General features: G+C 41.6%; 1 protein-coding gene across 1 annotated transcript in view; it reads right to left on the bottom strand.

Moving 5' to 3' along the window:
* Positions 1–18,844, bottom strand: part of LOC142469937 (polycystin-1-like protein 2) — a 62,289-nt gene extending 43,445 nt beyond the window's left edge. The window contains exons 1-11 of the mRNA XM_075576725.1: positions 18,559–18,844; positions 17,046–17,210; positions 15,233–15,436; positions 11,954–12,064; positions 11,347–11,494; positions 9,756–9,982; positions 8,436–8,831; positions 8,042–8,146; positions 7,798–7,838; positions 6,492–6,606; positions 4,429–4,636 (exon numbers count right to left, since the gene is read on the bottom strand). Coding sequence (XP_075432840.1) covers positions 4,429–4,636; positions 6,492–6,606; positions 7,798–7,838; positions 8,042–8,146; positions 8,436–8,831; positions 9,756–9,982; positions 11,347–11,494; positions 11,954–12,064; positions 15,233–15,436; positions 17,046–17,210; positions 18,559–18,844 — 2,006 coding nt within the window. The remainder of the gene's footprint in view (positions 1–4,428; positions 4,637–6,491; positions 6,607–7,797; positions 7,839–8,041; positions 8,147–8,435; positions 8,832–9,755; positions 9,983–11,346; positions 11,495–11,953; positions 12,065–15,232; positions 15,437–17,045; positions 17,211–18,558) is intronic.
* Between the last annotated feature and the right edge of the window lie 7,242 nt (positions 18,845–26,086).

Genomic DNA, 26,086 nt, shown 5'->3' with positions numbered 1-26,086 from the left:
AGGCTGCTGGGAATTACATGTCCATACTAGCAGAAAGGCTGCTGGGAATTACATGTCCACACTAACAGAAAGGCTGCTGGGAATTACATGTCCATACTAGCAGAAAGGCTGCTGGGAATTACATGTCCATACTAGCAGAAAGGCTGCTGGGAATTACATGTCCATACTAACAGAAAGGCTGCTGGGAATTACATGTCCATACTAACAGAAAGGCTGCTGGGAATTACATGTCCATACTAACAGAAAGGCTGCTGGGAATTACATGTCCACGCTAACAGAAAGGCTGCTGGGAATTACATGTCCATACTAACAGAAAGGCTGCTGGGAATTACATGTCCACACTAACAGAAAGGCTGCTGGGAATTACATGTTCCACAGTAACAGAAAGGCTGCTGGGAATTACATGTCCGTACTAACAGAAAGGCTGCTGGGAATTACATGTCCATACTAACAGAAAGGCTGCTGGGAATTACATGTCCACACTAACAGAAAGGCTGCTGGGAATTACATGTCCACACTAACAGAAAGGCTGCTGGGAATTACATGTCCACAGTAACAGAAAGGCTGCTGGGAATTACACGTCCGTACTTCCACACTAACAGAAAGGCTGCTGGGAATTACATGTCCACAGTAACAGAAAGGCTGCTGGGAATTACACGTCCGTACTAACAGAAAGGCTGCTGGGAATTACATGTCCATACTAGCAGAAAGGCTGCTGGGAATTACATGTCCACACTAACAGAAAGGCTGCTGGGAATTACATGTCCACACTAACAGAAAGGCTGCTGGGAATTACATGTCCATACTAACAGAAAGGCTGCTGGGAATTACATGTCCATACTAACAGAAAGGCTGCTGGGAATTACATGTCCACACTAACAGAAAGGCTGCTGGGAATTACACGTCCACAGTAACAGAAAGGCTGCTGGGAATTACACGTCCGTACTAACAGAAAGGCTGCTGGGAATTACATGTCCATACTAGCAGAAAGGCTGCTGGGAATTACACGTCCATACTAACAGAAAGGCTGTTGGGAATTACATGTCCACACTAACAGAAAGGCTGCTGGGAATTACATGTCCACACTAACAGAAAGGCTGCTGGGAATTACATGTCCATACTAACAGAAAGGCTGCTTGGAATTACACGTCCATACTAACAGAAAGGATGCTGGGAATTACATGTCCACACTAACAGAAAGGCTGCTGGGAATTACATGTCCATACTAACAGAAAGGCTGCTGGGAATTACATGTCCACAGTAACAGAAAGGCTGGTGGGAATTACATGTCCGTACTAACAGAAAGGCTGCTGGGAATTACATGTTCCACAGTAACAGAAAGGCTGCTGGGAATTACATGTCCGTACTAACAGAAAGGCTGCTGGGAATTACATGTCCATACTAACAGAAAGGCTGCTGGGAATTACATGTCCACACTAACAGAAAGGCTGCTGGGAATTACATGTCCATACTAACAGAAAGGCTGCTGGGAATTACATGTCCACACTAACAGAAAGGCTGCTGGGAATTACATGTCCATACTAGCAGAAAGGCTGCTGGGAATTACATGTCCACACCAACAGAAAGGCTGCTGGGAATTACATGTCCATACAAGCAGAAAGGCTGCTGGGAATTACATGTCCATACTAGCAGAAAGGCTGCTGGGAATTACATGTCCATACTAACAGAAAGGCTGCTGGGAATTACATGTCCATACTAACAGAAAGGCTGCTGGGAATTACATGTCCATACTAACAGAAAGGCTGCTGGGAATTACATGTCCACGCTAACAGAAAGGCTGCTGGGAATTACATGTCCATACTAACAGAAAGGCTGCTGGGAATTACATGTCCACACTAACAGAAAGGCTGCTGGGAATTACATGTTCCACAGTAACAGAAAGGCTGCTGGGAATTACATGTCCGTACTAACAGAAAGGCTGCTGGGAATTACATGTCCATACTAACAGAAAGGCTGCTGGGAATTACATGTCCACACTAACAGAAAGGCTGCTGGGAATTACACGTCCATACTAACAGAAAGGCTGCTGGGAATTACATGTCCACACTAACAGAAAGGCTGCTGGGAATTACATGTCCACAGTAACAGAAAGGCTGCTGGGAATTACACGTCCGTACTTCCACACTAACAGAAAGGCTGCTGGGAATTACATGTCCACAGTAACAGAAAGGCTGCTGGGAATTACACGTCCGTACTAACAGAAAGGCTGCTGGGAATTACATGTCCATACTAGCAGAAAGGCTGCTGGGAATTACATGTCCACACTAACAGAAAGGCTGCTGGGAATTACATGTCCACACTAACAGAAAGGCTGCTGGGAATTACATGTCCATACTAACAGAAAGGCTGCTGGGAATTACATGTCCACGCTAACAGAAAGGCTGCTGGGAATTACATGTCCATACTAACAGAAAGGCTGCTGGGAATTACATGTCCACACTAACAGAAAGGCTGCTGGGAATTACATGTTCCACAGTAACAGAAAGGCTGCTGGGAATTACATGTCCGTACTAACAGAAAGGCTGCTGGGAATTACATGTCCATACTAACAGAAAGGCTGCTGGGAATTACATGTCCACACTAACAGAAAGGCTGCTGGGAATTACACGTCCATACTAACAGAAAGGCTGCTGGGAATTACATGTCCACACTAACAGAAAGGCTGCTGGGAATTACATGTCCACAGTAACAGAAAGGCTGCTGGGAATTACACGTCCGTACTTCCACACTAACAGAAAGGCTGCTGGGAATTACATGTCCACAGTAACAGAAAGGCTGCTGGGAATTACACGTCCGTACTAACAGAAAGGCTGCTGGGAATTACATGTCCATACTAGCAGAAAGGCTGCTGGGAATTACATGTCCACACTAACAGAAAGGCTGCTGGGAATTACATGTCCACACTAACAGAAAGGCTGCTGGGAATTACATGTCCATACTAACAGAAAGGCTGCTGGGAATTACATGTCCACACTAACAGAAAGGCTGCTGGGAATTACACGTCCATACTAACAGAAAGGCTGCTGGGAATTACATGTCCACACTAACAGAAAGGCTGCTGGGAATTACATGTCCATACTAGCAGAAAGGCTGCTGGGAATTACACGTCCGTACTAACAGAAAGGCTGCTGGGAATTACATGTCCATACTAGCAGAAAGGCTGCTGGGAATTACACGTCCATACTAACAGAAAGGCTGCTGGGAATTACATGTCCACACTAACAGAAAGGCTGCTGGGAATTACATGTCCACACTAACAGAAAGGCTGCTGGGAATTACATGTCCATACTAACAGAAAGGCTGCTTGGAATTACACGTCCATACTAACAGAAAGGCTGCTGGGAATTACATGTCCACACTAACAGAAAGGCTGCTGGGAATTACATGTCCATACTAACAGAAAGGCTGCTGGGAATTACATGTCCATACTAACAGAAAGGCTGCTGGGAATTACATGTCCGTACTAACAGAAAGGCTGCTGGGAATTACACGTCCGTACTAACAGAAAGGCTGCTGGGAATTACATGTCCACACTAACAGAAAGGCTGCTGGGAATTACATGTCCACACTAACAGAAAGGCTGCTGGGAATTACATGTCCAGACTAACAGAAAGGCTGCTGGGAATTACATGTCCACACTAACAGAAAGGCTGCTGGGAATTACACGTCCATACTAACAGAAAGGCTGCTGGGAATTACATGTCCATACTAACAGAAAGGCTGCTGGGAATTACATGTCCATACTAACAGAAAGGCTGCTGGGAATTACACGTCCACACTAACAGAAAGGCTGCTGGGAATTACACGTCCATACTAACAGAAAGGCTGCTGGGAATTACACGTCCATACTAACAGAAAGGCTGCTGGGAGTTACACGTCCATACTAACAGAAAGGCTGCTGGGAGTTACACGTCCATGCTAACAGAAAGGCTGCTGGGAGTTACACGTCCATACTAACAGAAAGGCTGCTGGGAATTACACGTCCATACTAACAGAAAGGCTGCTGGGAATTACATGTCCATACTAACAGAAAGGCTGCTGGGAATTACATGTCCACACTAACAGAAAGGCTGCTGGGAATTACATGTCCACACTAACAGAAAGGCTGCTGGGAATTACATGTCCATACTAACAGAAAGGCTGCTGGGAATTACATGTCCATATTTATTATTACATGTCCATACTAAACAAAGTGTCCCATTTTGCAGCCAAGAGCTGCTTAGTGTTGCAGCTGTGAAGAAATCTTCATTTGAATGAAGCTAACCTCTTTTCCAGCATGGACAGATATATTCACTGCATATTACAAATGGGCCGTAGATATTTCCTTTTGGTCACAAACTGTAGGAAAATATTTACCACTGCAAGTTACACATTTCATTTATTTAAAAGTAGCAGTGATGGTCAGACCTGATTTTGGGGTGTATTTGGGGTTTTGCAGTCACATAGAAACACTGTTCATCCTGCGTGTTTTCCTCCTTGCTGAGTGTGACCGCAGCTTGGACAGTGAAGGCCGAATTTGGAGGAGGCAGACAGGCTGCGGGGATTACGACCTTATCCGAGGTGGTGTTAATTAGATTCTGCTCCACACATTGAAACCATCTGTGCCAGCAAGACCCTGTGCAAAGATAGCAAGCAATATCCTCACAGCTTTATAATGAATATCCGTAAGGCTGCTCCTCTGTGCCGCTGACCGCGCTCATGCTTGAGAGCGGCGACGTCACCAACTTTCCAAGCATGAGCGCTCGGCTGTCCGGCATATTTTTTTTAAGCCGTTGCCGGGGGCGTGGCTGAGCAGTGACTGGCGCTGGATTGGTTGAGGAGGTCATGCGACCCTTCAGCGCACCTGAAACACAATTTTAGCCGTCTCGGCAAGTGCCTGGCGCCCGCGAGCGTACGGGCATGGGCGTGCCGCGTGAGTGTGGCCGGACACATGCACATTCATTGTGCTGACCACGCTAAGCGCCAAGCGTGGTCAGCGGCACAGTGGACGCAGCCTAACTTAGAGCATGCAGGCAGTAATGGTTATTCCACTGACAATAGGAGCCGAGGCGTACTAAAGCTTAGCACAGGGGTCTCCATCCCAGCTTTTATGTATGTCCCAGCTTCAGCACAGGTGATGCAGTCAAACACTGAGCCACTGATTGAACCACCTGTGCTGACGCAGGAATATCCATAAAACCTGGCCGGTTGGTGGCCCTTGAGGACTGTTGAGACCCCTGACTTAGCACCTTTCTGTGGATCTGGGCCACGAAGTCAGTGCCACTAGCAACTCGTTAATGACCCATATTCACTTGAAGCCTTCTGATTGAGACACAGAGATTCTGACTAATTACGGTTCGCCAAGATGTTAAAGAGCAAGTAAGTTTTAAAGTGACAATACTGTAGCTGCAAAGTATAAACCTTGCAGTCAGAATTCCTCCCTGCTCCCCCCCCCCCATCCCTGATTCTCAAATAACGCGCAGAATACCTGTGCACGCGGTTTAATTACGGGCTGAGTGATAGTAAAGCAAAGTTACAAACTTTAATAATATTTTTTTTAAAAGATGTCCCAATAAAAAGGGACAGAAAAAGCTGCCAAACAAAGGTGAATAAATAAACAATAATCTGAAATAAAAGCTCTGCTAGAGACCTGTTCCTTGGAATAGGAACAGCCGGAGTGCACGAATAGCGTTTCCACGTAAACATGCGCAATATCCAGTGGCGGATTTCAAGATCCGCCGCCCCGTGGCACTTACAGTACACGTGGCGGCCGCCTTCTTCTAGATGTATATGGGGGCTGACATTTTTGCTGCCCCCACATTTTGCCGCCGTAGGTCCGGGCCTATAGGAAATCTGCCGCTGGCACTATCGCACAGGAAAACATCTCGCTGCATTTATTAAACTGTTCTCGCATGTTCAAGCCATGCGAAAAGTGTCATTTATGTCGCGATATTGTCTGGCGCTTGACTGTCCCTGCAAATGGTGCGTGCAAGTGAGGAAATCTCACCCAACGAAGCATTCACAGTCTATTTAATAAGATGCCAGATAGAAACTTACAGGGACAATCTCACAGTCCCCCGCTCTCCTTAGCCACTACTAACAGCAGTTTTACTATTCAACTGCTGGAGAGAAGTATTGAAAGAAGAATTATACTTCCATATAAAATTAGTTGTATATTGTGACATATTGCATACAGCAAATGAAAAAATATCTGTTGTTGAGCCACTGATTGGACCACGTGTGCTGTCACTTTTTTACCCTCCATAACTTATGTAAGGTGCGGTTGATACATATTGCATCAAATGTTCTGCCGTTTTCAGCGGATTTTAAACAGATTTCCTCGCGCTGTAATGAAAAGCCTCTTTGGCGTCTCCCTTTCCGCACTCTCTTTGCAGCTACAGTAATTTATTGATGTTGAAATCTTTTTTTAAATATCGAGATTGTACAGAAAGCCTCCGGCCCTTCACACTGCCAACAGGGGAAATTCTTACCACATGACCAGGTAATATTAGGGTTCGGGGTGCCAGGCCAACGCAGGGTAATGTTGGTGAAAGGCGTCACGTGTCTCCGGGGCTCAATTTGTATTTTCTGTTTTCCCTTAACACCCTGCAGACATAATACTATTAGATAGAGAACAGTAGCATCGCAGATATACATTATACATACGTATATACACAGGGCCGTTTTAAGACCTTTGTAGGCCCTAGGCAATTTTATTTCTAGAGGCCTGCGTGTCCGATATTTTTACTCATTTTTATACTAATTTCATCGTTTGCTTGTTTCTTTCGACACTAGCGATATTTGGCATCGATACTTTTGTTTCGATATTTAAAGGTATCCATACTTCGAAGGCATTTTAAATTAAAATTGGCTGTTATCTCTTATTTTGTGATTTTGTTTGTTTAGGTATTTTTTCAAGTGAAATATTGTAGGCCCTAAAAGGTTCGTAGGCCTGAGGCACTGTGCTGAGCCGGCCTAATGTATAAAGCGGCCCTGTATATAGATTACCTAACAGGGCAGCCTCAATTTAAACACTTCTGTGTAGAGATCATGGTTCTGACTTTACTGTGGATTTAATTTTATGTTTGGTTGTCGCTAGAAACTATGACAAATAGACATGAGTATAGATGGGCGATTTGTTTTTTTTTGCGTATTTGGATCCGCAACGGATCGGCTGGTTCCGTTAGTCCGCGGATTTCTGCAGATCAGTCTCAAAAATGGCGATTCGCCTTTTGCGGATTTTTTTTTTTTTTCCATCGACAATCCATCCGCAATCCGCCGACGGATATTAACAATCCAATTCGCGGAGTCAGCAAACCGTCCGCGGGTTGCTGAATTCGCAGATTGGATCCTTAAAATCACAGGCGGATTGTATCCGATGGCGGTTTTGGATTAATCCGCACAGATTGAAATTGGAACAATCCATCTGCGGATTTTACACCGCGGAACGGATTTTGAATGGAAAACTTGAGATGGATTTGGACTGGTTCGTCCATCTCTACATGTGGGCACCCCCTTGTATATAGAGCAAGCAATGTCTACACGCAGAGCTATAATTTGTTACATTTGCAATATTCAACAATGGTTCCATATTCCCAAATAGCAGTATTTTCTTTATTGTCATTTTTGTGACGTGATTAGTCGCAAAACACATCACCTTACTTGGCCAAGGAATATGAACTGGACTGAATTGCATTTTGTGTTATTATGGAAAAGCTATTTCATATTTAACCTGTTTTATTGGCCAACAGATCAGAAGCAGAAAAACAAACTCCAACCCCCAGGTACAACACTCACCTTGGAGTCTTCATCATTTATGCCATACCTGTCTTGGTTCACTATGTAATAAGAGAATATGTGTAAGAAAAAATGTATCATGCCGAAAACAAACGTATAGATAACTTAGAAAAGTCCAAACAAGTCCCTGTAATCTTGGTAATCTTTTAGTTCTCAGAGTTTCTGCAATTGATATCATTTCTTTGGCTCTGTATGTTACGTAGCACAGTGGAGCCGATGCTTTAATAAATATTATACTCATTACCTGTACGTTGAGAGACGCTGCTCAGTACTGTGATGTTTCCAATGTCCAGGCTCATGTTCGAGAAAACATTTCCAGCAACAACTGTGACCAAAAAGTTCCCTGAAACTGGCAAGATGACACAAAAATACAGTATGTCACATATTGTATTTGTATCAAACCATCTCCAACCACATGTATGCACCGTTAATGGCGACGACTTACAGCAGACTACCCCAAAAGGGTAACGTTTAAAATTATATATTCATTATATATTTTTTTCAGTTTTTGAGTGTAATTCATTTAGTGTTTTACATCCTCAACCAATAACAAATTCCCTTATTCATCTCTGATTAACGATAATTTAATATCAAAAGCGGATAAGATTACAGAGAGATACAGCATGTGTATAATATACCTTTCCGGTCAACGGGGATGTTATATACGGTTGGCTGTCCTGATGGGTTCTCCCTTGTGTGATTGAAGGTTTCACTGGAACCTCTGATTTCAAAATTCAGCTCAACCGGTGTCCCGTGAGCGACAGTCACATTTATCTGTAGCTCTTTGCCAGCCTCCAATGTGGTGGGGGAGAGCACCGCCCGTAAACCAGAAACTGGCTCCACTAAATGAATAGTGATGGCGCCGGTGACTTTGGATGTTGTTCTGTTGTTGGATGCCATTATCTGCAGCTGGTGAACTCCTGGACCGATTAAGTGTTGTGATGTGGTATTCAGGGTCAAATTGTGCTTTGCCTGGGATTCAGTCAAAGTTATGTTATCTGCTAATAAATAATAGGAGAAGTCGCGGTCTGTGCCTGCAACAGAAACAGAAGGACACATTATAAACGTTATAAACAGACACCTGGTTCAACGTAAAGTAGCCCTAGAAATTTCGTTAAAATCTAGTTAATAGGTTATAATGGTGGAAAGCCATTCACGGTTTGATTTCATATGTAGTATTCTTTGGTCAACAAATATCTCACAGGGGGAGATGGGAATGGGTTTTTCCAAAATTCCAATTTGCCACAAAAAATTGCATTTTTTTCCACCAGTCTTCGTCGATGAAGTTCAAATATTTGAAAATAGGAGAATATCTGAATATTTGCAAAGAACATTGAAAATTTGCACAAATGGAATTTTGACACATTTGCGCATCTCCACTCACAGGTGATAGTTTGGACTAGAGCTATTAAATTGGAAAGAAGCCCCAAATTCAGTCGACAAGCCATCTCAGGGGTTTATGCAGCCTTACTTAAACATGGACTCCACCTTCCTGCAAAATTCTAATAGCTGAGTTGAAAATAACCTTCTGACTACAAAATAAGTATTAGATAAATGACTGGCATTGATATTCTGGTTTCTCCTATTCAAAACAAGGTCACCGAATGTTAAAAAAAAAAAAAAAGCTAAAAGAATAGGAATACTAGATCTAGTTAATTTTGCTGTCATTGCACATTATAATGATGCTACAGCTCCACCCCGTTATAACGCGATCCGTTACAACGCGGATCCGCTTATAACGCGATGTAAGCGTGGCTCCCAATTTTTGTATTTATGAATACTTTACAACACGATTATTGGTATTTTAAATACTTTATTGTACAATGCATACAATTGTACATTATTTCTAACGTGATCCGCTTATAACGCGATGTGATTCTTTGGACCCCAAGCACAGTGTTATAAGGGGGTTGAGCTGTATTTACGTGAGTTTTGCTCACATGCAGCTTGTCTCTCACCTTCACTTAATTCTACCTGTATCCACAAGGTCTCTCCATACAAAGTTCTACAGGTCCCATCCTTGGATTCATACTTGCTGTAACACCCGGTAACACTGACGTTACCCCCAAGTTCTTCCACAGTGATAGCTTTCTGAGCTGTAACGTGCCATTCACTGGTTGAACATTCCACAAAGACAGCAAATTCCCCAGGCGATGTGAAGCTGTGCGTGATACTGCTGGACAAACTGTAAAACAGCCAATGTATAATTAGCGGAGATCGGGGCTAATATTACATGGATTTGTGGTTTGGTATTGTAATGAAAGTAAACACTCATTAGCATGTCACATGAAGGTTTGTCTATCCCAATCTCTTAAACCCAAAGCAGGAGTTTTAACATCATCACAGAGTCTAAAATGTCCGCATTTGATAGTTGGAGACATGGCATTGAAGACATTGTGGTTACACTAGGGTGCAAATAAGCAGATCTATTGAGTTGTATGTATGTTGTAGTTTAGCGCTGTGTACATAACGCTTTCCAGCAGTAATAGCCGTAACAAAATAACTGGAGATGCAATATATGATGGAAATAAACACTTCAAACAAAATGAAAGATTAGGAAATAGAGTCCCTGCCCGGAAGAGCTTACAATTCAAGTTGGTGAGGTGGTATGTAGGGAGAACTTACAGAGACAGTAGCAAGGTGTTTTGGTAAGTGCGTATGGAAGGATTAGGGTTAGTATTTTGGACCTACTGAAATGCTACGTTACATAGGTGAATTATGAGTTAGCGCCTGTGAAGGTGGAGAGAGAAGGTGCTTGGCGGATACTGAGGGTTGGGGCATTACAGAGGTGCGGGCAGTAAGTGAGAAAGTAAAGAGGGCTTTAGATACCAAAGAGGGAGACCGAAAACATCCTTGAGCAAAACGTAAGAAGCAAGTTGGGGTATAAAAGGCTGAAATGTAAGGAGGGGCAGGGGAGTATATAGCCTTGAAAAAGAGAAGGAGAATTAATACGGGATTTGATCGGAAGCCAGGAGAGGGAATTCAGCAGGAAAGATGTTGAGACAGATTTAGGGGAGAGTAAGGTGATTCTGGCAGCAGCGTTTAGGATAGATTATTGGGGAGACAGGCGAGTGTTAGGAAGGCCGAACAGCAGGAGCTTGCAGTAATCAATGCGGGAGAGAATGAGGGCCTGCGTTACTATTTGAGCAGCTGAGTGACAGAGGAAAGGGCTTATCTTTGCAACGTTATTGAGAATAAATCGACAGGTTTTAGTGATACAGCTGAACCCCCTTATATCGCTGTGCTTGGTTTCCAAAGAATCACATCGCGTTATAAGCGGATCGCGTTACAAATAATGTACAATTGTATGCATTGTATAATAAAGTATTTAAGATACCAATAATCGTGTTGTAAAGTATTCATAAATATGAAAATTGGGAGCCAAACTTGCATCGCGTTATAAGCGGATTTGCGTTGTAACGGATCGCGCTATAACGGGGTTGAGCTGTAGCATGAATGTGAGAGGAGAATAAAATGTCTTTCATTCGCACTGATTTCCATGACGTTTTTGTCCTGCACTTTAACCTTTACACTGTAGTTGTAACTTACTTTTGAGGCTGATAGGGGTCGATAGTATGTCCATCTCCAGTGCTTATTATACAGGACAGATTCCCAGTGTAAGGCGATAGGAGCCATTTCAAAGTGAGCGTTACATTTTCAAACACCAGACACTTCTCCACCAAATCAAGCTGTAAACCTGGACAGCATCACACAAGAAAGGAACATTAGCCCAATGTCAGGACACAGAGGTACCATACGGGGACTTGAGTTTTCTAAAAGGCTTTTATTTGACAGGGAAGCCCCCTACCAAGATTAACAAACGTGAGACCCGCTTTCACTGGGCAGGGATGTGATGCCTGAGGAATATGAGATAAGTACCTTTTCCATAAGTATAAAAATGCAGATTTTGTAAAATAGTGATTTATCTTTGACCACTAATGAAAACAATAGGAATGCTGGTAATAGGGAAGTGGGGCATGTTTACTAAGCTGTGCTAATCCATGAGACACCTCTGGCAAAAGACACCTTGAATGAACAGTAAGGTGTCTTCCGCTACCATGGAAAAGCACTACTTAGTAGACATAGGCTTTTTGGTTTTGTACGTACTTATCCCCTTGTGAACCCCAGGGCAGTTTGGGAGTAAGATGCCACTTACCTTCCATGCAGGTATAAGTAATAGACAGGTAACTGCCAGAAACTGGACACGGATCTCCAAATAACGCAGCATCTGTTGCAACCTGACAAGCCTGGAGCCCGTGACATTGACCTTGGGGACAATCAGGGTGTCATTGTTATGGGGATCCTCATTACAGAGCTGCTACCTCTGTCACTTAGTAATAGCTATCTGTGCTACCTCTATCACTTAGTAATAGCTATCTGGGCTACTTGTAACACTTAGTAATAGCTACCTGTGCCACCTCTATCAATTGGTAATATCTATCTGTGCCACCTCTATCACTTAGTAATAGCTACCTGTGCCACCTCTATCACTTAGTAATAGCTACCTGTGCCACCTCTATCACTTAGTAATAGCTGTACCTGTGCTACCTGTAACACTTAGTAATAGCTATCTGTGCCACCTCTATCACTTAGTAATAGCTATCTGTGCCACCTCTATCACTTAGTAATAGCTACCTGTGCCACCTCTATCACTTAGTAATAGCTGTACCTGTGCTACCTGTAACACTTAGTAATAGCTACCTGTGCCACCTCTATCACTTAGTAATAGCTACCTGTGCCACCTCTATCACTTAGTAATAGCTACCTGTGCTACCTCTATCACTTAGTAATAGCTATCTGTGCTACCTCTATCACTTAGTAATAGCTACCTGTGCCACCTCTATCACTTAGTAATAGCTACCTGTGCCACCTCTATCACTTAGTAATAGCTACCTGTGCCACCTCTATCACTTAGTAATAGCTGTACCTGTGCCACCTCTATCACTTAGTAATAGCTACCTGTGTTACCTCTATCACTTAGTAATAGCTACCTGGCCACCTCTATCACTTAGTAATAGCTGTACCTGTGCCACCTCTATCACTTAGTAATAGCTGTACCTGTGCCACCTTTATCACTTAGTAATAGCTATCTGGTCTACCTCTATCACTTAGTAATAGCTGTACCTGTGCCACCTCTATCACTTAGTAATAGCTACCTGTGCCACCTCTATCACTTAGTAATAGCTGTACCTGTGCCACCTCTATCACTTAGTAATAGCTACCTGTGCTACCTCTATCACTTAGTAATAGCTATCTGTGCCACCTCTATCACTTAGTAATAGCTACCTGTGCCACCTCTATCACTTAGTAATAGCTATCTGGGCTACCTGTATCACTTAGTAATAGCTACCTGTGCCACCTCTATCACTTGGTAATAGCTATCTGGGCTACCTGTATCACTTAGTAATAGCTACCTGTGCCACCGCTATCACTTAGTAATAGCTACCTGTGCCACCTCTATCACTTAGTAATAGCTACCTGTGCTACCTCTATCACTTAGTAATAGCTACCTGTGCTACCTCTATCACTTAGTAATAGCTACCTGTGCTACTGCTATCACTTAGTAATAGCTACCTGTGCCACCTCTATCACTTAGTAATAGCTACCTGTGCTACCTGTAACACTTAGTAATAGCTACCTGTGCCACCTCTATCACTTAGTAATAGCTGTACCTGTGCTACCTGTAATACTTAATAATAGCTACCTGTGCCACCTCTATCACTTAGTAATAGCTATCTGTGCCACCTCTATCACTTAGTAATAGCTGTACCTGTGCTACATGTAACACTTAATAATAGCTACCTGTGCCACCTCTATCACTTAGTAATAGCTACCTGTGCCACCTCTATCACTTAGTAATAGCTACATGTGCCACCTCTATCACTTAGTAATAGCTGTACCTGTGCTACCTGTAACACTTAGTAATAGCTGTACCTGTGCCACCTCTATCACTTAGTAATAGCTACCTGTGCTACTGCTATCACTTAGTAATAGCTACCTGTGCCACCTCTATCACTTAGTAATAGTTATCTGTGCTACCTGTATCACTTAGTAATAGCTACCTGTGCCACCTCTATCACTTGGTAATAGCTACCTGTGCCACCTCTATCACTTGGTAATAGCTACCTGTGCCACCTCTATCACTTGGTAATAGCTACCTGTGCCACCTCTATCACTTGGTAATAGCTACCTGTGCCACCTCTATCACTTGGTAATAGCTACCTGTGCCACCTCTATCACTTGGTAATAGCTATCTGGGCTACTTGTAACACTTAGTAATAGCTACCTGTGCTACCTCTATCACTTGGTAATAGCTATCTGTGCTACATCTATCACTTAGTAATAGCTACCTGTGCTACCTCTATCACTTAGTAATAGCTACCTGTGCTACCTCTATCACTTAGTAATAGCTACCTGTGCTACTGCTATCACTTAGTAATAGCTACCTGTGCCACCTCTATCACTTAGTAATAGCTACCTGTGCTACAGTACCTGTAACACTTAGTAATAGCTACCTGTGCCACCTCTATCACTTAGTAATAGCTGTACCTGTGCTACCTGTAATACTTAATAATAGCTACCTGTGCCACCTCTATCACTTAGTAATAGCTATCTGTGCCACCTCTATCACTTAGTAATAGTTATCTGTGCTACCTGTAACACTTAGTAATAGCTACCTGTGCCACCTCTATCACTTAGTAATAGCTACCTGTGCCACCTCTATCACTTAGTAATAGCTGTACCTGTGCTACCTGTAACACTTAGTAATAGCTGTACCTGTGCCACCTCTATCACTTAGTAATACCAGTAGCTACCTGTGCTACCTCTATCACTTAGTAATAGCTATCTGTGCTACCTGTATCACTTAGTAATAGCTACCTGTGCCACCTCTATCACTTGGTAATAGCTACCTGTGCCACCTCTATCACTTGGTAATAGCTACCTGTGCCACCTCTATCACTTGGTAATAGCTATCTGGGCTACTTGTAACACTTAGTAATAGCTACCTGTGCTACCTCTATCACTTAGTAATAGCTATCTGGGCTACCTGTAACACTTAGTAAATGTGTATCTATGAACAGCACATCCTATTTTCAAGGGCGTTCTGATTATTAGGGATCAGCGGACACAGAGCCATTGTTGTGGCTGATTTTAAGAGATCCTAAATCTGTGAAACAACGTACACATCTTTTGACCACATTTATGTTATATTTCAGTTAAAAAAAAAAAGACCAAAAGCCCATTTTAAGATACTTTATTTTTCCGTTCAAATAGAAATGACTGAATACATAGGGTTTAAATAAATGAGTAGTGGTCTTTATTAAACACGTACAAGAAGAAGTTAATCACTAAGAGCTTGGTCATGTTTTATTTGCCCATCTCTTTATAGATAACACTATGCACCTACCATGGGAGATAATAGTCACTATTTTACCTGCTACTTGGTCCTTCACATTAATCTCGCTGCAGCTGCTCGGGGTCTGCGGTGGGGTCTGCGGTGGGGTCTGCGGTGGGGTCTCCTGGGTGCAGTAGTGGCGGTTCTTACGGCCGTAGAAGCTGTCGCTGATCTGGACCACTTCCCCTGACCCACACTGCACTGTGGCATTGTAGTTATCACAGGCTATAGTATGACCGGACTCTACAATGTAGAAACAAACTTGTTCTAATGCTTCAGTCTCAGATACCTGCTTAAAAAAAAAAGTATATTTCTGTATATATATTTATTTTCTACCGTGTATATTGTCCAGTGTGCTTAATATATATAGTATGTGTGTGTGTGTGTGTATATATACATATATATATATATATATATATATATATATATATATATATATATATATATATATATATTAGATGGACAGCGCCCAATATGCAATGTGGAAATATATGTTTGATGTACAGTATGTCAAATGACCTATAAACATCAAAAACTTTATTAATAGTGGAGTAAACCAGTAATGCAATGTGTGAGGTGTATACAATGAATCAATTGCTGTTAACCATATACTAATTAAATAATGAAGTCATCACACACGCCAAGAGACGTCACTGCGTCTTCACGCCGGAAGTGCGAGAAAAGCACAAATAGAAAGGGTACCGTATTCCATGTGTCTCCAGTTGCCTGAGGACAAGACTCAAAGGTGCTACTACCAGTTCCGGTTTCCGGAAACACGGTCGGCGCCCCGGAGCACGACGATTATCAATATCATTGTTGCGGTGACAGAGTTTGAGTTTCACTCATACATGCGCAAAATCATTTAGCGTTTGTGAGGGAGATGATTTTAGATTTGTCCAGTTAATTAAATTGTCACATTGATTTTATACAAGGAGCGTGCGCTTTCTTTTCTTGATATATATAGCAAATGAAAATATCACTTGTGAGCACATTCCCATGTCTAAGACAGGTCTGCAACCCTGCTTGTCGCCATTTTCACCTAGCATACAGTGCTTCCACTGCAGCAAGGGATTCTGGGAAATGACATGCAAAGGAGCACACAATGTGTCACCTTTTGCCTGAAATCCATTTCTACATGGAACCCTTAAGCTAATGCTCGCAGCACATATATATATATATATATATATATATATATATATATATATATATATATATATATATATATATATATATATATACTGTATATATATATATCTTTTTATTTATTTATCTTTTTATTTATTTATTAGAAATACCATTCATTTATACATTCTTATCACACGCTTCATGGTGGAATGCTCCAGCATTTTTCTATTTTTAAGGAATATTGACGCCATATAATATTTTCTGAGCTACGGTAAACAAAAATGCCATGAAGAGTTTGCTTAGTAAGTCGCTGATTAATTAATTCCTCCGTTAGGTAAAAGCCATATAAATAAGGAAAGATACAACACTCTGTATTATATACTGATACCATAATAAGGAAGCATACCTTGTGTTAAACTGAAGTTCTTTAATAAATAGAAATCACTCTGAGCAACAAAGTGTTAACACGGGAGGAGCAGCTCAGGGGAGCCTGGTTCAATTCCCAGTGTCAGCTCCTTGTGACCTTGGGCAAGTCACTTTATCTCCCTGTGCCTCAGGCACCAAAACCGTAGATTGTAAGCTCCACGGGGCAGGGACCTGTGCCTGCATAATGTCTCTGTAAAGCGCTACGTAAAACTAGCAGCGCTATACAAGAACATGCTACAGTATTATTATTATTAACACACACCTCACATTTATAATGGATTTTTTAAATTGTTTAACTCACCAAATTGACAAACGAAGTAGAATTCCTGGCTGCAGTTTTCACTTGTGCCCCAGTGGTAGCCAGACTCTCTCACTAGGTAGCCACACTTCCCACGAATAGCAGCGGGGCCATCAGTCAGCCAGTTTGTGTAGCTTACATTGGAGTTATCCAGCCAAGTCAGAGATCCTGGTCGATACAATGTTTGGTTTTTACATCTGCTTCAGTTTGGTCATTTCTACGTCATTAATACTGACAACATTTTAACAGATTAAAAAAAGATTGTTAAACCCCAGAAAACAAAACAATATTTTATATGGAAAAGGACACAATAATGTTTTAACCCCTTAGCTGCCATTGTTTTGCAATGCGTTGCTCAACCTTCTGGGATAAAGAGGGTTAAGAAGACGCTATTTTGTCATGTCCCATATAAAAAATACTTAATTTACCAAATTTGCGTTGTGTGAGTAAGAAGAATTGATTCCAATTCTGATGTTTTTGGTTTCTAGTTGAGTGTAGCTAGTGATCGGTCTAGCTGCACATCCGGAGTAGCACATTCCTTTCCTGATTCATACAAAATTCACACATTGAGAGGCATTTTTATCTTGAATGTCATCAATATATCAAGCCATTTTTTTTGTACCGCTTTAGTTTACACCGTAGCAGTGTGTGACATGGAGAGAGGTTACATAAATAATTAGTACTGCTTATGCTTCAAAATGTAAGTCACTTAAGAATGCTTCAAAATGTAAGTCACTTAAGAAGAAAACAAGAGACGCCTTATCCAGCACACTAAACTCGATGAGCCCTTAGTAATCCTTGTAAACACACAGATTTGTAAGTACTACTGGAAGTGAGAGAGCTCAATAAGCTTTATTTTGGAGTGTTGGTTATAGAAAAGATCAATAGAAATTATCATACACATGTAACATATTTTGTGTGTATTCAATTCTGCGCCTCACACATTTTCCCCTTTTCTCACCTTCAAAATTCTTCACCAAATCTAGATTAGTGTAAACTCCTCTGATTAACGCTCTGCATTGAATATAACTAAGACACCATATTAACAAGTGTCTTACATTACACGTAGGGGCAACCTCAACACATTTTATTTAGGGGGTTATTCATGAAAGTCCGATAGTGCCAATCGGGTAATACTGCACATAATTACCTGTTCAAATCAATGGGAGTTTCCATGCGATTGTGCCAAATCTGCAGTAATGGATAACCCCTAGGGGTGGGCAACTCCAGTCCTCAAGGGCCACCAACAGGTAAGGTTTTTGGGATATCCCTGCATCAGCACAGGTGGCTCAATCAGTGGCTCAGTCGAAGACTGCATCGCCTGTGCTGAAGCAGGGATATCCAGAAAACCAGACCTAATTGTGGCACTGAGGACTGGAGTTGGCAATCCCTGCTATAGACCCTCATTAAATTCACTCACTCACTGCTGGTAAGTGGTTAGGCAGCTTCATTCCATGTTTGATTAGATATATAATCTTTACACCACAAACACAAGATGTATAAATATATAATTTACCTTCATTTGACTCGTTGGTGGGCAGCAAGCTGTGGGTTAGTCCAATCCACCAATCTCTGTCCTCAGATAAATGTTTCCCTAAAAACTCCTGAGTTCCCTGATCATCAATGAAGACCAGATGTCCACCTCCCCTCTCACACCAGCTCTGGGCACTGTGGAAGGAGCGCTCAAGTTTGACAACCTCATAACACGAATGGTTGAAGGATACTTGATACTCAGAGCAAGGTGTGGAATCCGCCTGAATGAAAGAAGCAAGAGAACACAGGGCTATAATTCGGAGCCACATTCTGATCAAGGCATCCAGAAGTGGTATGTTCAAGATGTCCCTCTCAAATGACGCCTGCAACCAGTGTCCCTCGTCTCTCTATCGCAGTGATGGGGGATGTCACTCAATATATCACCTATCCTTCCACCCATTGTGTTCTGGCCAAACCATACAAATGTGAAAGTAGAGGATGCTAAATCACTGGAGTTATTATGCTTTAGATTACACAATACTGGACATCACTAAGAAGGAACGACCACTGGAGTTGAAAGAAACCATTGTTCAGATGGCCTGCCCATCTATAATTACCATAAAACATTGTGCAGGAGGGAGAAGATAAGGATTCATTCTTCTTCCTCTGCAGCTGGCAATAGGAGATAAAGTTCACTTTTCTCCTGTTTGTTTTCCTGGCCATATAATGTGTTTGGTGAATTTGGAATAACAGGGAATTGGTGATGTATTGCTTTCGTAACAAACAGATTCCTGACTATGGGAGCAAAAGAACCTTTATTTAGCAGAATGAGGCAGGATTGTAATTAAACAGAACTTAGCCTCTGGTGCTGGACGCAGCAACTCAAATGTAAAGATGGTGATTTAGGGGACAGATTATAATTACTAAGGATACTCTAATATAGAAATCTGCATTTCTATTCTTTCATACAAAGTAGAATATTTAGGGAAACGCCTCCTTAATTATGGTCTTATAGCACAAATCTTGACTAAACCTTTGGAAAATAAGGTCGCAAAGAGTTTGAGCCTGTCTTTAAAAGGATGAAACCTTCTTGCTATTGAGAACAGTACCTGCGAGATTGAAACGGATCCTCCGCCTACGGTAGCCTGGCCTTGCAACCGTAGGGCCCGGAACGGATGTATCTTTTATTTCTTGTAAGGCAACAGAGTCGTTGGCGCTACAAGCATGTAGAAATGCTCAACATCATTACATACCCTCCAACTGTGCCTACTTAGCAGGTACTCTGTCTGAGTTTTGTGTCCTGTACCTATTCAAGCTGCAGACTAGTAATATCCTACGTGTGTGTGTTTTTTTAAAATAAATGAGTTCTGTACTATGCGAAAATACTTGTAGCAATTTTTTTTAAACCACTCTGAAAAACATATTTAATGTATTATAATCTAACAAGCATTTTTGTTTCTATAGCAACCATTTACAAAGTCACATCCCCTTCCTCATCTGAACCAGGTTCTGTCACATCCCTCTCTTTAGCAGTGCACCAATTGTATCTAGTGCCTCCCTGGCCCACACAACTTTGCATCTTTGGTCCTCTTCTGCTGCACTGACAGCCATTTAGTGAACCCCCTGAGCCGAATCTTCGCTGATCGATCACAGGAGAACGGATCGATCGGCAACTTAGCTAATTACTTATCATTGTGTGGATTGCATTGATGTTAAAAGGGGAAAAATATTAAATAAAAAACGGCAGCTTGGACTGCTTCTTTAAAACTCAGTGCATCTATTGTACTTATTTCTGCCCTTGCGCAAGAGACGAGTAGCGCTTCACCGCCTGTCTGCCATTGGTTGAAGCTCGGAGCCTTCAGCTAATCACAGCTGTTCAATGATTGATTTGGCAAATGATCAGCGTGCTATAGAAAATGTATCACTACTTCTACTTTAAGTAAATATTAGTATATACAAATAAACCCACAAATACAAAGTCTTTTATTCTTGGAACGATCTTTGTATATACTGTAATATATATTCGTATTTTTTACAGTGACATCATTGTAGGTGGGTGCGTGCGTGCGTGCGTGCGTGCGTGCGTGCATGTAAGCGCCTGTATCCTGCAATCACTGAGGAAATAAAGTGTACCTATTTTAATTTCCCAATCTTGGACTGTCTGTCATTATATAGTGCCGCTGGTACTGCAGATCTTCATACCACCCACTTTGCTTTTGCTGTCTCTGCTGATGTCAGCAACTGTTCCTACATTGATATACAGGTTTTATATATCAACCAATCCAAGTGCACTAACATTTCATAAGCTACAGCAGATATTCTAACCAAACATGCTGATGTCCTGCTGACCTGACTAATATTGTAGAACAATCACATATTTCATGTTGCTTATGGGGTTATTTATAAAAGGAATCCAAGGGAAGGCAACTGCTTATCTTCCCCTAGTTTTGCAGCTATGGAAACTTTCACAAATGACCCCCATACAATTAGTGAATTAGGATTATGCCGTTTGGGGTTAAACCTTGGCATGCTAGTTGGCTCCTCATTTTTTTGCCAAAATATGTTACCAAAAAAAAAATTAACCTATGAGTTAACAAGAAAAAAACTGTTTAGTATTATATTAGTTCTGTTTTCTATTGCAGTTCCTAACAGCAATTACTCTGGGTGTGGATGAGGTTACCAAACTGTGGCATCACGTTGAAATGTATTGCTTATTTATTTATCAAATGTTTTACCAGGAAGTAATACAGTGAGAGTTACCTCTCGTTTTCAAGTATGTCCTGGGCATGGAGTTATGATGACAGATACATGGTCACATTAAGTGAGCAAGGTTATATATTATATACAAAACATTCCATGCACAGTAAGAGATCATATGTTATAGGCGTATATAACAGTTATAGATCAGATTAAAATGTGAGACAGCTTTAGTTTTGAAAGAACTTAGACTGGTGGCGGCTGGGAGAGTCTCCGGTAGAATGTTCCAGTTGTGAGCTGCATGGTAAGAGAAGGAGGAGCGACCGGATACTTTGTTGAACCTTGGGACCATGAACAGTCTTTTGGAGTCAGATCTCAGAAGATAAGTGCTGCGTGTGGTAGGGGTGAGGAGCTTGTTCAGGTAGACGGGTAGCTAGTCCAGAAAGTATTTGAAGGCAAGACAGGAGAGATGAACTTTGCGCCTAGTCTCAAGTGATGACCAATCTAGTTCTTTGAGCATTTCACAGTGATGTGTGTTGAAGTTCCATTGGAGGACAAAGCGGCATATTGAATTGTGGAGGGTATCAAGTTTGCCAAGGTGGGTTTGGGGTGTCGTACATATACTATGTCCCCATAGTCTATAATTGGCATTAGCATCTGCTGTGCGATACACTTTCTGACCAGCAGACGTAGGGAGGATTTGTTCCTATAAAGTACACCTAGTTTGGCATAGGATTTGGATGTCATGGTATCAATTTGCATCCCAAATGTTAAATGGGCGTCAAACCATATGCCCAAGTATTTGAAACTAGTAACAGGGGCTAGGATGGTATTAGCGTTGGTTCTGATCTGGAGCTCAGTCATTGGAAGCTTTAAAAATGTAGCCTTGGTCCCAAATACCATTGTTACAGTCTTGTCAGTGTTTAAAAACAATTTGTTTTGGGAAATCCAATTTTCAAGTCTCAAAAAGTCAGATTGAAGTATGTGTTCAAGGTCGGAGAGGGTTAGGGCTGTGTGCATATAAGATTGTGTCATCTGCATGCATGTGTACTGATGCCCCCTTACAAGTTGTGGGAAGATCATTGATGAACACTGAGAAGAGTAGGGGCCCCAGAACACAGCCTTGCGGGACACCACAGGTGATATCCAAGGGGTTGGAATTAGAGCCTGAGATGGACACAAGTTGGGATCTACCTTATAGGTAGGAATGATACCAGTTTAAAGCATGCTTCCCTATTCCAGAGCACTGGAGTTTGTTTAGCAAGATAACATGATCAACAGTAATCAAAAGCCTTTGCAAAATCTAGGAATATTGCATCAGTATTGTCCCAGTTCCATTCCACACTGGATCTCATTGTAAACTTTTAGGAGGGTAGTTGCCGTGGAGTGTTTGGGGTGAAAGCCAGATTGGAATTGGCTAGGGAAATTTGTCTTTGTATAGAAGTCGCTTATTTGGGAGTGAACACATTTTTCCATGACTTTGGATAGTATTGGGAGAAGAGAGATTGTCCTGTAGTTTGAGACAGTGTTTTTGTCCCCACTTTTGAAGATTGGGACAACTCTAGCAGTTTTCCAGGTTTTAGGGATATGGCCTGCAGACAGAAAGAGTTGACTAGGGAAGCAAATCGGTTTGGCAATGGCTGGGGCACCAAGTCTTAGGAACTTAGATTGCAGTGTCAGGTCCACATTGGCAGCTTAGTTTTAGTTTGAGGAGCGCTTCTGTAATCTCCTCTTCAGATACTGGGACAAATTGAAAATTGCGAGCAGTGTTGGGAGAGGGTGGGACTATAGGGGTAATCCCAGAATGAGGTTCATGTTGGTGTTTTCAGTTGCGCTTTGCTAATCAGTTCGTAGCACACCCCACAAAGTATTCATTGAATAAATTTGCAATGTCAGTGGAATTTGTCAGAGTAATATCCTCCTTAATGATATTACATAGTTGTTGATGGCTAGAAGGCTGGAATATATTGTTGATAACCTTCCAGAAGTTAGCTGGGGTTGGTGTATTCTAGCGAAGACTGTCAGAGTAATATTGTGCTTTTGCATGCCTTGTTTGCCTTGTGCACATGTTCCGCAGGCATCTGTACTTATTAAGATCCTTGGTAGTGCCAGTTACTTTGTAACTTTTCCACAAGGCATCCCTAAGATGGTAGAGCGCTATAAGGTCAGTTGTAACCCACAGAAGGTTTCTAAATGTTCTAGTGAGGAGAACTTTAGGGCTTGATTGGGGTGGTCCTTATACAGTACACTATTGCATGGTCACTGAAAATGTCACGATGGATGCCAGAGGACTGGATTCTGCTGGGATTAGAGGAGAGAATCCAATCTAGCAAGGAATGGTTGTGAGATTTCAGGTTTGTCCGTGTGGGTTAGGAAATTAGTTGCGTTAGGTTAAGTGACTTAAGTTGTATCTGGATTTTGTTGTGTTTCGGGTCCAGCCAATTGTAGTTGAAATCCCCAAGAACTAGCAGTTCACTTTTCTCATTCTGAGAGAAAATTGACAAAGGTGTTAACCATTAAATTGAGATTCTGTACAATGAAATGTAATTGCATCAGCAACAACTTTTACTGTTATTTCAACATTTATGGCATTGTAATCTCTTATAATCACTTTCAACATTTTTGCTATTACAACATTTTTTTTTTACTGTATGTCTAATTGGTACAATTTAGATGGGATCTTAATTGGTAGTGTGTGATAAGATATGTGTTGGCTTGCTACGTATTTAGATAGGTAGATATTGTGTTTCTGAGCTGTTGCCTACAATTTAACACTTCCCAGTAGTGGCTCATTAGACACTCAGCTAGAGGTGTCACACTGATACCCCAATATACTGCAATACACAACAGTGCAGAGTTAGACTGTACACCATTACACAAAATATATTTTCTAACGTTAGAAAAGCTTTAAAAAATGAAACATATGTGAGTTATCTCATTGTACTGTAATGGATGTGAACCATGGACTCTAAATTCAAAGATAATTCAGAAGCTTCAGACTATTCAAAGAAGTATGGAGAGATGCATGCTGGGTATTACCCAAGAGACCAGGAAAAGAATGAATGGGTTCGAAACAAAAACAAAAGTCTGTGACATCATCACAAGGGTGAAAAAATTAAAATGTTGGCGGGCCAGACATATCACAAGACGCAAATGACCATCGATGGACAAAGATAGTACTTGACTGGTTTCCAAGAGAGATTAAAAGACCAAAACGACAACCCAAAGTAAGATGGGAGGATGAAATCAGGAAATGTGTTGGAGCGACGTAGAAAAGAGGCTGCAACCGCAGTACCTGAGAGATCATTGGAGAGGCTTCAACCAGCAGTGGGGAGACAAGAGCTGAAGATTATATATATATATATATATATATATATATATATATATATATATATATATATATATATATATATATATATATATATATCAGAAGAATGACCTAGGCGCACGGGGAGACAAAAGAGAGATAAAAACATAGGGTAATATGTCTTAGAAGTTTAACCAATAAATGGTAAGATATGCACTCACAGCGTGTTGAATTAATTCAGGCGTTTTATCCACCCTGGGATCTGGAACTCTGTCAGTATATTAGGAACGTCTTTGAATCTGTGTCCTTGGATCCTACGACACTTCTTTGTGTCTTCCGGTACCTCCGTCAGACGTGGTGACGTCACTGAGCTTTCGCGTGAGCACTCAATAGTATACCAAAAATAGTTTAAAAAATGTTTAAAAAACGTTTAAAAAAACGTGTAGCTCTTAACACTACCATCCACTAATGTGCCACTAAACACTGTATAGTCCACGCCCTACACGTTTCTCCTTGCGGCTTCGTCAGTGACGCCCCACGTGGGAGTGCAGAGCTCACGCGAAAGCTCAGTGACCTCACCACATCTGACGGAGGTACCGGAGGAGCATAGAGGACGGAGGAACCGGTTGCTGAATGCTGGAGAGCTGGAGAGCTGTGGCAGTGACACACGCCGTGTGTGGAAACAAAATACTAGGACTTTAAAGTCTCGCAAGTACCGTGAGTACCAGGAGTACTGAAAGTGCGGTGAGAAACCTGAATAGGACTCACCATAAGAGAACTGCACTAGGTCTTATTAGTACTGAGAGTATCGCAGCTATTGAACAGTATTTCTGCACAATACCATACACCAGGATAACAACTCAGGTGTATAGGAATACCTATATGTCATCAGTGACTGCTATAAGCCCAGCTGGGAATCGCTATTTCATATGAGTGTGAGAGACTCTGAAATTCTCAATTGTTTTTAAAGAGCTCACAAAGTGTGAGTTTTTTACTTATTGTGATTCATTTATTTTTTTATGATTAAAACTGTGTTACACTATCCTGTGTGTCCTTTGCCTCTCCCTATATATACATCACCGCCCATGAGGAGGAGACTTGGCTGAAAAGAAGTGTCGTAGGATCCAAGGACACAGATTCAAAGACGTTCCTAATATACTGACAGAGTTCCAGATCCCAGGGTGGATAAAACGCCTGAATTAATTCAACACGCTGTGAGTGCATATCTTACCATTTATTGGTTAAACTTCTAAGACATACTACCCTATGTTTTTTTCTCTCTTTTGTCTCCCCGTGTGCCTAGGTCATTCTTCTGGTATCTTTCCTTTACAAGCTTGTGGAGCTGTAGACCTAATTGGCAGCAGACAGAGACAGGGACAGGTAGATTGTAAGGGTTAAATACCCCCTACTATATCTATATGTGGTAATAATTGGTTAGATATCCCTGTGTGATTGTGCTGTATGTTTCTTTTTTCTAATATATATATATTTATATATACACCCACTTCAAAATATGAAGATAGTGGGTGCTCTAATAGTTCCAGAATAAAATAGAAATCCTCAATGA

The sequence above is a fragment of the Ascaphus truei genome, chromosome 19, assembly GCF_040206685.1.
Source record: "Ascaphus truei isolate aAscTru1 chromosome 19, aAscTru1.hap1, whole genome shotgun sequence".
Classification (NCBI taxonomy): Eukaryota; Metazoa; Chordata; class Amphibia; order Anura; family Ascaphidae; genus Ascaphus; species Ascaphus truei.
The sequence above is the reverse complement of the archived record's forward strand: the minus strand, read 5'-3'. Positions and strand labels throughout refer to the sequence as shown.